At 40.1% G+C, this 13,743-nt stretch overlaps 1 protein-coding gene across 18 annotated transcripts in view; it reads right to left on the bottom strand.

Moving 5' to 3' along the window:
- The window catches only part of ENPP2 (ectonucleotide pyrophosphatase/phosphodiesterase 2), a 112,475-nt gene that overhangs the window by 64,003 nt on the left and 34,729 nt on the right, over positions 1-13,743 (bottom strand). For all 18 annotated transcript variants that reach the window (XM_045453818.1, XM_045453822.1, XM_045453819.1 and 15 more), the window contains exons 3-4: positions 5,552-5,707; positions 1,170-1,295 (exon numbers count right to left, since the gene is read on the bottom strand). In XM_045453818.1, the coding sequence (XP_045309774.1) occupies positions 1,170-1,295; positions 5,552-5,707 (282 nt within the window). The remainder of the gene's footprint in view (positions 1-1,169; positions 1,296-5,551; positions 5,708-13,743) is intronic.

The raw sequence follows: 13,743 nt of genomic DNA, 5'->3' as shown, positions 1-13,743 counted from the left end.
TATCCAAAATTACGATAATTGTTTGGGTAGGGGAAATTTTCCAAACTCAGGATTAATGCAATACCTTCTTGCCACAAACTGAACACTGAACACATTTCAGAACAGATTTGCTTTCTCCCTGAAATCTCTTAACAGAAACTCTTCTTAAATGTTCCGTGTCACAGTTAGGAAGAAGGACACAAGAAAAAGGGACTCACAAAGCTCACATAAAGATTCTTGGATCTTGCCATTCATTGCTGTTAAGTGAACGCTAGGGCGACTTAAACTCCTTAAAGACAGAAACTGCATCCTTCATAGTTTCTTTCGTCCAATGACTAGTATTTATTACTGGAACAAAACCATCACATTCTGCAATCAACCATACAAAGTCAGCAGATATGTGTACATAGCTTTGGGATATAACAGGAGCTGCCGGTGCCCTGATCCTCTTTACCAGCTAGTACGCCCACCTTCAGGCTGCTGCTTGTGCCTCGGTTTACAGCTGACGTGCAATGGGTACAAAAGCCATGCCCCCTTGTCTCAAGGGTAAGGACTCTGCAACTTAATTTCCAGAGCCTGCAGGAACACGGGTCAAGGTGAGACTTCACCTAAAACCACGTCCTTGCTTGGCTCCCCCCTGCCCTGCCTCCCTTGTTCCCTCACATGGTTTTGCCGCAGAGAGCATTCCCTCAATAAACTCCAAATATGGAGTCCTGCCTCAGGCACCGCTTTTAGAAAACCTGATGGAAGACCAACACAGGAACTTTAGTGGGAGAGAGCCAAAGCATAAGAGACTCTTAAAAACTGAGAACAAACTGAGGGTTGATGGGGGGTGGGAGGGAGGGGAGGGTGGGTGATGGGTATTGAGGAGGGCACCTTTTGGGATGAGCACTGGGTGTTGTATGGAAACCAATTTGACAATAAATTTCATATATTGAAAAAAAAAAGAAATCTCTTCATTATTATGATTCCACCAAATTATGGAATGTGGGGGTATTTCCTGATTATGTCGGATCAGTGAAACACAGGGAAGCAAAACTAAGAAAGAAACATGAGAAATTAAAAAACACAACTCATTCCTTCCTCCCAAACCCATATCCAAGGTGTTATATCCACAACATCCAAGATTCCTTGGAGCATCTCCAGTTTTTACTCGTTCAGAGCTCCAGCCAACCCACGGAAACATGTACCTTTGCAAACCACTTGGTAATTAGTACAGCAGTCTCCCCTGGCCAAGCAGTCTTCTGAGCAGTGACAAGCATTGTCTTCGTTCCTGACTTCTCCGCATCTGTCCTTCGTACACTCCCAGCCGCCGGCTGAAATCGGCACAATAAAACACTTTCACTCCCTCACACAAACCAAACGAAAGAGGCCGCGGTTGCTTACAGGCGTTGCCAACAAAAAGAGCTAAAATCCCACGTCATTTAATCTGCTTGTGAAATTAGAGTTGGCCTAAGGCCTAGATGATATTTGGAGGATTTATAAATAGGTTGAATTCCTAATTTTTCAAATCAGAGTACAAAGCCAAACATAATTGGGCTCCTTTGGCACAATGGAACCCTTACCATTTATGAACTGTACTGAAAACCCCAGCAAAATGCATGGTATGTAAGGTTTGTGACAGGAGTTTCTATCCTTACAGGCATAGTCATGACATAGCTGGCTGGGCTCTTTTATTTCCCAAAGTGGCTTTACTGGACTCTAGTGAGCTGGATTTAAATACAAATGATAATGTAACCCAATGGCCTCTACTTGTCTTAAGTTGCAACCCAAGGTTAAAGTCTGAAACAGGCATGTAGAATATAAAGGGATATAACAACACTCACAGTCCCAACCATTGACCAAAATGTGGTCCCTGCCTATACAGTGAGAGATCACAGTCCCTACTCTCAAGGAGACCAGTAGGTGAGTTACAGATTTCTGTCTGAACATCATGGCTTAACTCTATCAAGAGAAAATATTTAGAAAATTGTTTTCATCTTAAAGAGAGTGCTGTACTTTTTGGTTTGACTTTTCATCCACTAGACTGGAACCTCCAAAGCAGAAAAGAAAAAAATCACATCTCTCTTTTCACCACTGATTCTCCGATGCCCGAGACTGTGCCTGGCCCATGCTAGGTGTTCCATGAACATTCATTAAATCTCATTGCAAATTACCATGAAAATAAAATATGACTCTTTAAATTCAGGATTGATGTATTGAGAAACTTTATAATTAATTCATTTATTCAATAAATATTTCTATTATGTTCTCCATGTTCTAGGTGCTGGGGAGGTTGTGAAGAACAGAAAGACAAGACACAATATCTTCATGAAGCTTACTTTCCAACTGGGAAAGACAGACCATAAGCAAAAACAAGATAAATTCAGCCTGTGCTAAGTGCTATGAAGGAAATAACCGGATGGTATTGATAGTGATAGGGTGGAAAGGGGATGCTACTTGACGTGGAATGGTCAAGAAAGCCCTCCTGAGCTAAGGATACTTGAGGTCTTCATCTCTTAAAACTTGTCATAAGTAGAAGGCAATGACTTTAGGAAGCAACTCACAGTTGGTGAGTTCAAGCCCCACGTCAGGCTCTGTGCTGACAGCTCAGCACAGAGCAGGGAGCCTGCTTCGGATGCTGTGTCTCCCTCTCTCTCTCTCTCTCTGCTCTTCCCCTGCTCATGTTCTGTCTCTCTGTACTCAAAAGTAAATAAACATTTAAAAAATTTTAAAACAATATTCTACCAACAGACACTCTGCTAAGTGAATAAATGGATACGGAGGTATTCGTTGCCATGCTAGAAAACCATGAAACTACTGTTGACTTTCCACTCTTAGAATTACCTTTGTATCCGAATTCCATTCTCTGCTTTTTGATATCCCCTACTTCCTCTGCCTTCTATTCCCAAACAGATTAAATGCTTGGAATTCCTTTATCCAGGAACTGCTATTCCCAATGGTTAGCAATTTTCCAAGGTTACTTTGACTGATTTTCCCCCCCAATTCAAGGATAACTCTTAATCAATATGCTTTTATTCTTGCCCTGGTATATAAGAAAATCCCTTTGTTTAGAAAAAAGCATCACTATTAACAAGCTAAAATTATTGAGGAACTACTGGCTTTGAGTAAGAATGGAATTTTAAAAAGTCAGGGTTCAGTGTGAACTACACCAAGGTATGAGTCAGTCAGCTCTATAATTTTCACAGCAAACATGGCTATAAAGAGAAAAAACATTTAATCTTATGGAATAATAAGAGTGTTACCTATCAGATAAGATAAAAAAGATTTTTTTAAATGAGAAAATACATTTTAAAAGTGAGAACATGTTGAAAAGGGAGTGGTGGAAGGCTCTTGTGCCTTCGAGAAGAACAGAAACATTGCGAAGTATAATTTTGTAATATACATAAAAATTTGCACTTTGAGGGGCACCTGGTGGCTCAGTTGGTTAAGCGTCTGACTCTTCATTTGGGCCCAGGTCATGATCTCATGCTTCGTGGGATAAAGCACCCCTGTCAATGCAGAGCCTGCTTGGGATTCTCTCTCTCCCTCTCTCTCTCTCTCTCTCTCTCTCTCTCCCCCTCCCCCTCCCCCTCCACCACCCACCCCCCCCACCCCCGTGCATGCACTCTCTCTCTCAAAATAAATAAATAAACTTAAAAATAAATAAATAAATAAATAAATAAATAAATTTTGATTCAAACTCCCACTCTTGGGGAATTATCTTAAAGAAGATAGAAAAAAATACAAATACACATGAAAAATATTCACTAATACATTGTTCATAACAACAATTGGGGAAAATCTAAATGATGATCAATGAAGCAGGTTGCATCTGTTCAATGGAATACTGTGTAGGCATGCAAAAGGCAGACACACCCTCGCACAGGTGTATATAATACAAACACACACACACACACACACACACACACACACACTCATATAAATACACATACACACAGAGTAGTCAGGGTCTGCACTGAAACATTGTGCTTATCTCTAGAGAGTGCTTGTGCTGTTGGAGTAGACCCTCAGAGACTTTTGTTTTCTCCTTCAACCTGTTGTTATTATTTGATATTTGATTCTTCCACATTTGGCATATGTTATTCTTGGTACAAAGGAAAATAAACTACTTTAAAAATGTTATTAAAGTCCATATTTATTGAACCTCGGAAGAGAGGCATGAACTACACTCCAAGAGAGCTAAGCTGGAATGAGGACATCCACGAAACTTTGCAAGGAGCCCCAAGATCAGGAACCCGGGCATCTGAAATGACGTGTCAGAGGCCAGATGCTCATGGTAGAGACGAAACACAACATCAGTTAGTTTCCCGGCACCAAGCAATCACAGGCTGCTGGTTTGAAATAATGTTTTAGAGCCAAAGAACTCAACTAGAACATCTGTTCCATCCATATGTTCAGTTTACAAGGTTCTCAGCATTTAAGTTTGCAGACCCACAACTAAGGAACCTGGGAGAAATTCCAAAAGAAAGTAACAAGAAAAAAAATGGCTACATGTTTGGAAAATGTATTATACAGAAAACAGTCTAATAAAACTGTCCTTATTTGGGGGGAAAAACAAACAAACCAGAACCAGTAAGGGAGCTGGTGCTGGTTTTCATATGAATCAAGGGCTACTTCTTTAGGAAAGGAGAATAATGTCTCTGTTTCTAATGATATTATTAGAAAAACAAGGCTAATATCAAAGATGAGTTAGATTTTTGAAAGAATCATCTAAACTATAAAAGTTCAAAAACCAGTAACAACTTGTCAAGGAAGCTATTAAATCTCTTCCTCTAGTGATCTTAAGAACGGGGTTGATGGTCATCTTTCTCAGAGAGTTTGAATACGATGTTGCCCCAGAGGCATGGCCAAGAGCCTACCAGGTCTCTCCAGAGTCCTGTAAAGCGTCAGGATGTGGAACCAGGGAAGGTGTAGTGGCAAAAGTCTACAAAGGTGCTTCTTCTCAACTCATGCACATTCAGAAGCTCATATGTTCTATTGATGGTTCCAGTATAGAAGACATGGAAAGAAAGGTCAGGAAGACTGTAAAGGAATATTTAAGAACTACCCTGAGCATGTGACCCCATGAGCATGTTAGAATTCCATAACAACTTTCCACCTGCACAGAGAATGGGGAATTACATCAGGGTAGACCAATAGTTACCACATAATAAGATGAAATAAAACAAATGCTATAAACTGGGCAGGAAAGCAAAAATAAAAAATTAAAATTAAAGCAGAAAAACCCAACCCTTAAGAATGTTCACAGTTTCAGCCCAGGTGCCCTAGCAGTGAGTGTGGGAGTTGACAGCAAAAGATAGAAATGATGAAGATAAAGGGTGGGGGGGGGGGAAAGCCTGGCCATAAATACTTCCGAAACCAGTAGATAATGACTGCAATTGCAAAAATCCTCCTTTGGGTAGGTCTCGTATGCAAACAACAGTCACACGGGGTACACTTATAATGCAATCGACAATCATTCAAGAAGCAAAACTAAACCCCACAGTTTGGTTTGGCCAAAGCAGGGTGGCAAGGCCAGGGAGGATAACAGCAGAGGGCCTCGTCTTGAGAGGACTCAAAAGTTACCTACCTGTCTTCAGACAAAGCTCATCAAAGTCATGGCAGCAACTGCTGTAGCTCTTACACAGGTTATCGCAACGACAATCAGGGGGTCCAATCTCTTGAAGTTCAAAGCATCTGCCCTTACAAGATCCAGAGGTGTTGGTCCAGGGGGAGTCTGATAACACTGCAAGATACAAGAGGCAAAGGCAATGAGATTGGGAAATGGGTCACGTCACTGTGGAGAGGTGGCCCTGGGAAGGAGTACAGTGTGATGATGCAGTCAGACTCTAGCTGAGCAGTCTGGTGCCATCACCTGCTAGCTCTGAACCCTTGGCAGGTGGCTAAACTTCCGGTGCCAGTTTCCTCATCGGTAAAGTGGGGGGATTAACGAAAGTAATTTGAGATTATGATGAGAATTAAATGAAACAGTCCAAGCAGAACACTTAGCAGGCTATCAGACACAGGGAGTGCAACAAATGTTGGCTATTGGTTTTATTTTACTGTTTACAGTTATTCTTACTACAAATCTGTGAGAGTCAGTGTCTCTGTAGATGCTAATGATGGCAACAGAGAAGAGAACATCGAGGTATACGCTTAGAAACAAGAGTTCATTGTCCTATTTGAAAATCCATAACTTTTTGTAAGGAGAACGGAGCGTAAATGTTCTGAGAACAGTCTGACCATACCAGATTAAAATAAAAGAATCGTAAGACTTCTTCCAGCCATTAAATCTACACCTATAACTAGAGTAACGCAAAAACAAACACCAAAATCTCAGCTTGTCAAAAATAAATCTTCTTTATTTTCTATGATCTGATTAGAATCAGCCAAAAATCTGAAAAAAACAAATTTAGCGAGATGAAAAGTCCACATATTTGAGAGATATAACCAATTAAGCCCCAAAATTAAAAGGAAGCTCCATGCATCATAGTCGCTAAAAGATACAATATCTAGGTATAAATTTCCTAGGACATGTGTAGGACCTACATGAAGAACACATTAAAATGCCACAAGAAGATATTTCAAAAGATAGAATTAAATGGAAAGATATACCATCTTGGAGAAAAAAAAATAGTTTATATTATAAAAATGTCAGTCCTTCCTAAATAAACCTAAAGATTCAATGCAACTGAAATAAAAATTTAAGGAGGATTTTTTGGAAACTGGAGAGGATATTAAAGGTTTATAAAAAATAAATATATGAAAATGAAACAAAACTGAAAAGGACAAGTCATTGGGTGAAGACTAGGTAGTCAAATATATTCTGAAGTTAAATAATTAAAACAGCTTGGTAGGAAAGAATTAGATGAGTGCTGGGGATGGGGATGGGAAAAAGGGCCACAAAGATGAGAATGTATTTATAAGGAAAGCAACATTATAAGTCAGAGAAAGAAAGAAGGAATTATCAGCAGGCGAAAGGTTTAATTAGTAAGTGGTGCTGGAATAACTACTGGCCAACTGGAAAAAGTTAAGCTGTAGCCTCATCCTAGTTTACAAAATAATTAACTTCTGATGAATGGAAAGTGTAAGCAGTATCATACCTGGTGCCAGGAATGAAAATTTTTGTAAAACAGACACAACGCCCATGGATCTTCCCTGCAGAAATTTCATTACTAGGAATTTCTCTCTTGTATATATTTGAGAAAGTTGACTGAGATATTTGTACAAGAAAGAATCACTGTATCCATAAATGGAATAGTACCCAGCCCTTAAAAACAGTGAATCAGAACTGTGTAGGCTAATATGGAAAGGTCTGTAAAATATATGTACAAGTTGCTTTTTGTAAGAGCAAAGCACAGAACAGTGTTATAGTATTAAATATTATATATTTTATGTGAAAAATAGAGGTAGAGAGAGCAATAAGGATAGAGATAAATATAAAAATAAAAACAGAGCTAGAGCCAGAGAAGAGAGGGGGTGGGCAGTGGCATTGAGAAAAGATGCAGGTGTCAATAACCTTCCCCCACACCTCCCACCCTCCTCACAAGAAACTCTTTACAGGAATTACATTTGAGCAGTCGTCTGTTTGTTTACTTCTATTTCGCTCATACATACATATATGTTTATATCTCTGTGTATGTATGTATATATATGTGGGGGGGGTATAAAGTATCTATTATATAACATATTATATATAAATATCCTAACAAATATTATTTATGACATGCTATGTATAATTTTATTCCCTTATGTTTATAAATTTTTTATTTTTAAAAATAATTAGGCATTACTTTTAAAAACAAGCAAATGTAAGAAGCAGGGGCAGAACAGATGTTATAGAACATTTCCAGGTTCACTGAAGCCATTTACCTGAACATCCGGTTCATCCCTTAGTCCTTTGTCCTTTTAAAAATCAGAGTCGCCCAATCCTGGCCTTTATGGCATCAGATCAGTTCAAGGAAAGCAAACAGATTCACTAGACCATGAGATGTGAAACGCTTTTGCATGGTTGATTCTGGGATGTCGAAATACATACAAACCACACCAGCTCCGTTTAGGAAATAATCAGGCTTCCAGTGCCTTCCTTACCTCTGGTTCAAAAACAGACTTTTCTATTGACTTTGGCCAACCTATCAACAATGCATGCTGGCCATAAGAAACTGTGGGGGGAGGTGGGGATGAGACGTGGAAACAGTGAAAGCAGAGGAAGCCCTATGACGAAAATAAAGATAAGAAAAACGCTTATAATTGAATTATTCCCTTTTTAAGGATCAGTAGCCATCTAATAAATTCTGAGCAGCATTCATTCCCGTGAGCTGCTTACATCAATCTGCTTGGCTATGCTGATAGCTAACATAAGGGGAAGCGATCCAAAGGCACTATGTTTACAAGTGTTTCCTCGTCCCGTCTTCTCTTTATGGCGTCCCCGCCTGCACCTGGAATATTTCTCCGATCATGCCCTCTGCTTTCTCCCCCCTCAGAATCTCTTCCCTGTTTCTTTCTTTACTTTCAAAATAATCTGTCTGGATTTTTAGCCATTTTTAAACCTTTCTCCATCCATGCTGGCCACGTGATTTTTACTATTTGCTTACAGCATTGATTATTCTCTAAGTGTATCCCTCACTTTGCTCTTGAAAATAATCAACTCTCGCTCAATAGCCTTCCCTCTAATGATAATCTGCTTTGCCACACCTTAAACAGAAGACAGCTTTGTTGAGAAAGAGTTGCACTTATACTCATCCTGCAAAGATATGGATCATAAAAAAGGCTGGACTCGAGGTTCACCAACAGCCCTCAAGCAAGAGTAAATTCCCGGGTCTGTACGGGTGAGGCACACATATACCAAATTCATTCTTGGACGGCATGGACTCAGCTGACAACAGCAGGAAGAGAAATGGGCAGGTGAATTGATCCACATAGTTCTTCCAATCCAATAGTCTCCAGAATTTGAACTTCTGTACCTCCTTTGATAAAATCAGGTGAAAGAATAGAATAACAGCACTTCACCTTTCCAGGGAGGGCCTACCTCACCCCTGCCATCTTTCATGACAAGCTCTGGTCCCAATGCTTTCGTGGTTCTACTGTTCATCCTCCAGGCTCTGGCTTTTTCACTCCATGACCAGGTCTCACATCCCCACGCCAGGCTAAGGACAGATTTTAGAATTTCTCTTTTTACTCTACCTGGTTCCATGGCTAAATATAGAAAGATTTTCTTACTTATAAAAGTCTAAATTCTAAAATCTGTAAAGCTTTCCTTTACCTGACCTAAATCAAGAGAAGACTATCAATCTGAGAACCCAGGTTCTATAATTTATTGAACGGTGTGATGAAAACTGCAGGATCAGTGAACTTGTGTCTCACAAATACTGAGACTTCCACAGGATCTCAGAACCAACAAGGAAGACAAAAGACAAAAACATCTCAAAAGGATCCAGTCAAAAATGTGTGAGGGGCGCCTGGGTGGCGCAGTCGGTTAAGCGTCCGACTTCAGCCAGGTCACGATCTCGCGGTCCGTGAGTTCGAGGCCCGCGTCAGGCTCTGGGCTGATGGCTCAGAGCCTGGAGCCTGTTTCCCATTCTGTGTCTCCCTCTCTCTCTGCCCCTGCCCCGTTCATGCTCTGTCTCTCTCTGTCCCAAAAATAAATAAACGTTGAAAAAAAAATTTTTTTAAAGATGTGTGATAAGTATGGAGGTTTAGAATTTCATATGACACATTTGCCAATACTTTTATGAGATTCAAATTCTATTGCTGCCTTTCTTTTTTCTTTTTAGTGGGGGAGGGGCAGAGGGAGAGGGAGGGGAAGAAAGAGAATCTTAAGCAGGCTCTACTGTTCCCCGTGGAGCCCGACACAGGGCGTGAGATCATGAGCTGAGCCGAAATCAAGAGCTGGATGCTTAACCAACTGAGCCACCCAGGTACCCCTTGCTGCCCCTTGCTACATGTTTAAATAATGTTATTTTACTTCTAAGATGCAAGTCAGTTCCAGAATCTTAAAAAATAAATGTTACAGTCTATACAGACATATGTTTTCTTAAAATAGGGACTTCAAATTTTAAAACATGTCTATACATACATCTGTGATAGGCATAAAAAAGTGCTACGTATTCCTTATTTTTCACAGAAGCATTTCATGATTTAAAGACACCAATGTAAAAACATGATTTATTCCATTCAAATTCATAATTCTGATAGAAACAAGTAAAATTATTTTCACTCAGTTAAGTAAAATCTTATTTCTAAAACATTCCATCTTAGAGGCGCCTGGGTGGCTCAGTCGGTTAGGTGTCCAACTCTTGATTTCGGCTCAGCTCATGATCTCAGGGTTAGTGAGTTTGAGCCCCACATCCGGCTCTGCACTGACAGTGTGGAGCCTGCTTGAGATTCTCTCTTCCTCCCTCCTTCTTTCTCTCTGCCCCTCCCCCACTTGTGCATGTGCACACACACTCTCTCTCTCTCCCCCAAAATAAATAAGCCTAAAAAAGATATCTAAAACATTCCATCTTACCATACATATACAGAGGCAGTGTTGTAGAGTTCTGGTGCCACTTACATGTGGAAAACCTACAGATGATTCAATAGACTATTGGAAAGAAACTAGTTCATGACAAGAGTTGTGACCCAAACATGACTTCATCCCGGACTCCCAATCATGTTTTCCTCTAAATCCCTCTGCAAAATGGAACTTTTCAGATCTGGATGACCGTCAGTGAGGGAAGCGGTACCTAAGTTTGAAAACATTTAGCTTCCTAAAAGCTGGAAGATCGTTTCTTCGAAGCTTTGCGTGGTCCTGCGGTCAGGGTTTGAGATAGGCACCCCGTCTGTTCCTCCCGTTCTCCGTGGTCCTCAGCCCGAGTGCTTCCTAAAAGTGAGGGGAAAGCCTTGCGTGGCTCTGCTGCCTCCTGTTCAAGGGCACTGAAACAGAACTGGTTCTCCTGTGTCTGCCTGCCCGTCTGAAGTACAAACCACAGGGAAAGGAGGCGGTCAACATGGATGACATTCAAGACGCTGACCAACTCTAGCATTTCATACTGTCTTCTGCCCCTTCTGGAGTATATGACTCATCCTTTCTGGCCATAGTTTCTTGTGTTGCAGTGGCCACTCGTTCTTGATATTTTCGACCTCATCTCATAGTGAGCCGCACTTACGTACAGGCCTGTGTGTCAGGACCTCGGCTTCCAAAATACATCAGTTCCTGTCAGCACCCACTCCCGGAGCCTCTCTGTTCTCTCCTCCTCCTCAGCTTCCGAACCAGATTTCGTAGACAACCTTTTCAGTAAATAGGTCCACCTGGGAAGTTTTCAGACACCAGGACTTTTAAAGCGTTTATAAACACAACATTCTCATGTAGAAGGACCCCATAAACTACAAGAAAAGAGATTTCTATGTGATGTAAATAAAAGAGATTAAAAACTCTAATTCGACTTTAAACCTCTCAAGTAGCATTTATGATGGTAATCAGTAGAATATGTCTGATTGGGTTGCAAATTTGCTCCCAAACGATGAAACGCTGTCATCGAAAGCACAGTATTGTCCACTTGAAAAGGTAAAAATTTAGACACTGGCCTTCAAAGAGAAGTGAAGATAAATTAAACTTAGCTTCACATACTTAACACCTTATATTCCCTCCAACCCTAATATGGCATTTTGTTTTCAAAAAACTTTTCCGATAATGAGGCAACATTATCCCCATTTTCCTGCTTGGAAAATCAGAACTGTCAGCCTGATTTGAGATAGCCAGGGCCTGGCTAAAATTTTAGATTATCCGAATACAACTATAGTACTGTCCTCATTCACAAAGGATTTTTCAAATTTTGTACGTAGGCTATGAATTTGATGAAGACATGATTTGGGACAATTTGTCCATTCAAGAATCTCTGTGGAACTCCACTGAGGACTGAGATTTCTGGTTATGCAGACAAGACAGAAGATTCTGTATAGTGTTAAGGAAGTAAAAAATCCCTACTCCAGAGCTCCATTTAACATCAACAATAACAACAACAAAAAACAAACAAAAAAACTGAAAAAGCTGTCTCTTTTTTAGATTCTAATTCAGATAGTTTTATTTCATTTACTCTAAAATGTCCCCTGACTCTACATTAGATTGAACATAAAGCCCCATAACATGACCTTCATCATGACAGAGGTCTCCTCGCAGGGTCAGGGTCACAGTTATCTGTCAGCTTTGCAGTTTCCTATGTGTTGCTATCCCGTCATCAAGAAAGCTCTTCATTGTAGAATGAAATCCCCAAACTTCTCAGATGAACCCACCTTCTCATTCCTATTACCATTGTTGTTTTCTCTGTGATTCACAAAGAAACACTCTACTCATCAAGCGACATTCTTCACTTCACATTTACTCATGAATTTTATTCCCATCCACATACTTTTAAACTTTGGAGCCACTAAAAATGACAGTGAGTTGAATTGAGCTTTCAAATCTCTACTTGCTAGCTATTCACAAGTTCACCAATTTCTCTGTGTCTTCCAAGTATGTTGCTTATATTTCAGGTAATATCCCACTTCCATCTACAGACTGAAAGGGCATTTATCATAAGCTTCAGGAAAATAGACTCCACTGTAACGCCACAAACGTGCACCTATGCACATAGTTATGAGTGCACACGCACGCACACATATATATACATTCTCTCGCAATCATCAAGGCAAATCAAGCTGGCTACACTGGATGTATGGGACAAAGATGTCAAACTGATTTGGACTTATTATTTACATTTTCTTTGAAAATTTATTCCAGCCATCCCATGTACTTGATTGCCCATTATATTTACCCAATAGAACCGTAATTAGCTTCGCTCATTTCCGATCTTGTAATAAATTCATAGATCTGTTATCATCTGGTAGAAGAAGTCCTGTTCTACCATTACTTCCAATAGATCACTGGGTCCTAACAATAAATCCAGCTAACAAGTGTGCTAGTTGGTTAATTATAACGGTTTGTTTGCACTGACACAGCCTTGAAACTAACACCCCAGTCCATAGTACAGCACTGAGGGTCTGCCTGTGTGTAGAACATTCTCACCTATTGTTGAGGACTCTGAGGAACTACATTGACTAAGCAAGAAGAAACATGCTTTTAAATGGGAGATCTTGCTCTGGTCAGTGGGAAGTTGGCTATATATTAATACCCTTTGTGTTCCATTTGGTGAAATAGTCTTGAACTGCTAAACTTCCCAGGATTTCTTTGGAACATGAAAGCATTGTTGAAAATAGGCATGGCTGCCTTTCTGCTTACTATCTTGTCCTAATACATATATAACAGTTCACCCAGTGTTTTCTGATGCGAAGGCCTTGCTGACAGAATCACCAACCACATGTGTTATATGAGGGTGGCCCTTTCTAAGCACAGAGAACATTTAAAAGAGATGAAAATGCTTCAACTCTCTGTACTATGCTCTCACCCAGTTTCCAAAGTACATCTCTGGTCTTTATTCAGGAGCAAGCAACCAGAGTAGTGCCTGAAAAGCCGGTAAACTATAGCAACAGAAAAATTAAAAATAAGAAGTGTTCAGGCATACCAAAAATCCCCAAACTCAGACTTAAGTGGTATTGTATCCCAACAAAGCTTCATAAAGGTAGAAATTTCACTAAAAATTATTTTAGAAGATAACCATAAAGGCCTAAAACAATCAATGATTTAACTAAATAATTTGAGAAGCAAATATTTGGTACTATATTTAAGATCACTTAGGGGTGCCTGGGTGGCTCAGTCGATTAAGCATCCGACTTCAGTTCAGGTCACGATCTCATGGTTGGTGAGTT

Source organism: Leopardus geoffroyi, chromosome C3, assembly GCF_018350155.1.
Source record: "Leopardus geoffroyi isolate Oge1 chromosome C3, O.geoffroyi_Oge1_pat1.0, whole genome shotgun sequence".
NCBI lineage: Eukaryota > Metazoa > Chordata > Mammalia > Carnivora > Felidae > Leopardus > Leopardus geoffroyi.
The sequence above is the reverse complement of the archived record's forward strand: the minus strand, read 5'-3'. Positions and strand labels throughout refer to the sequence as shown.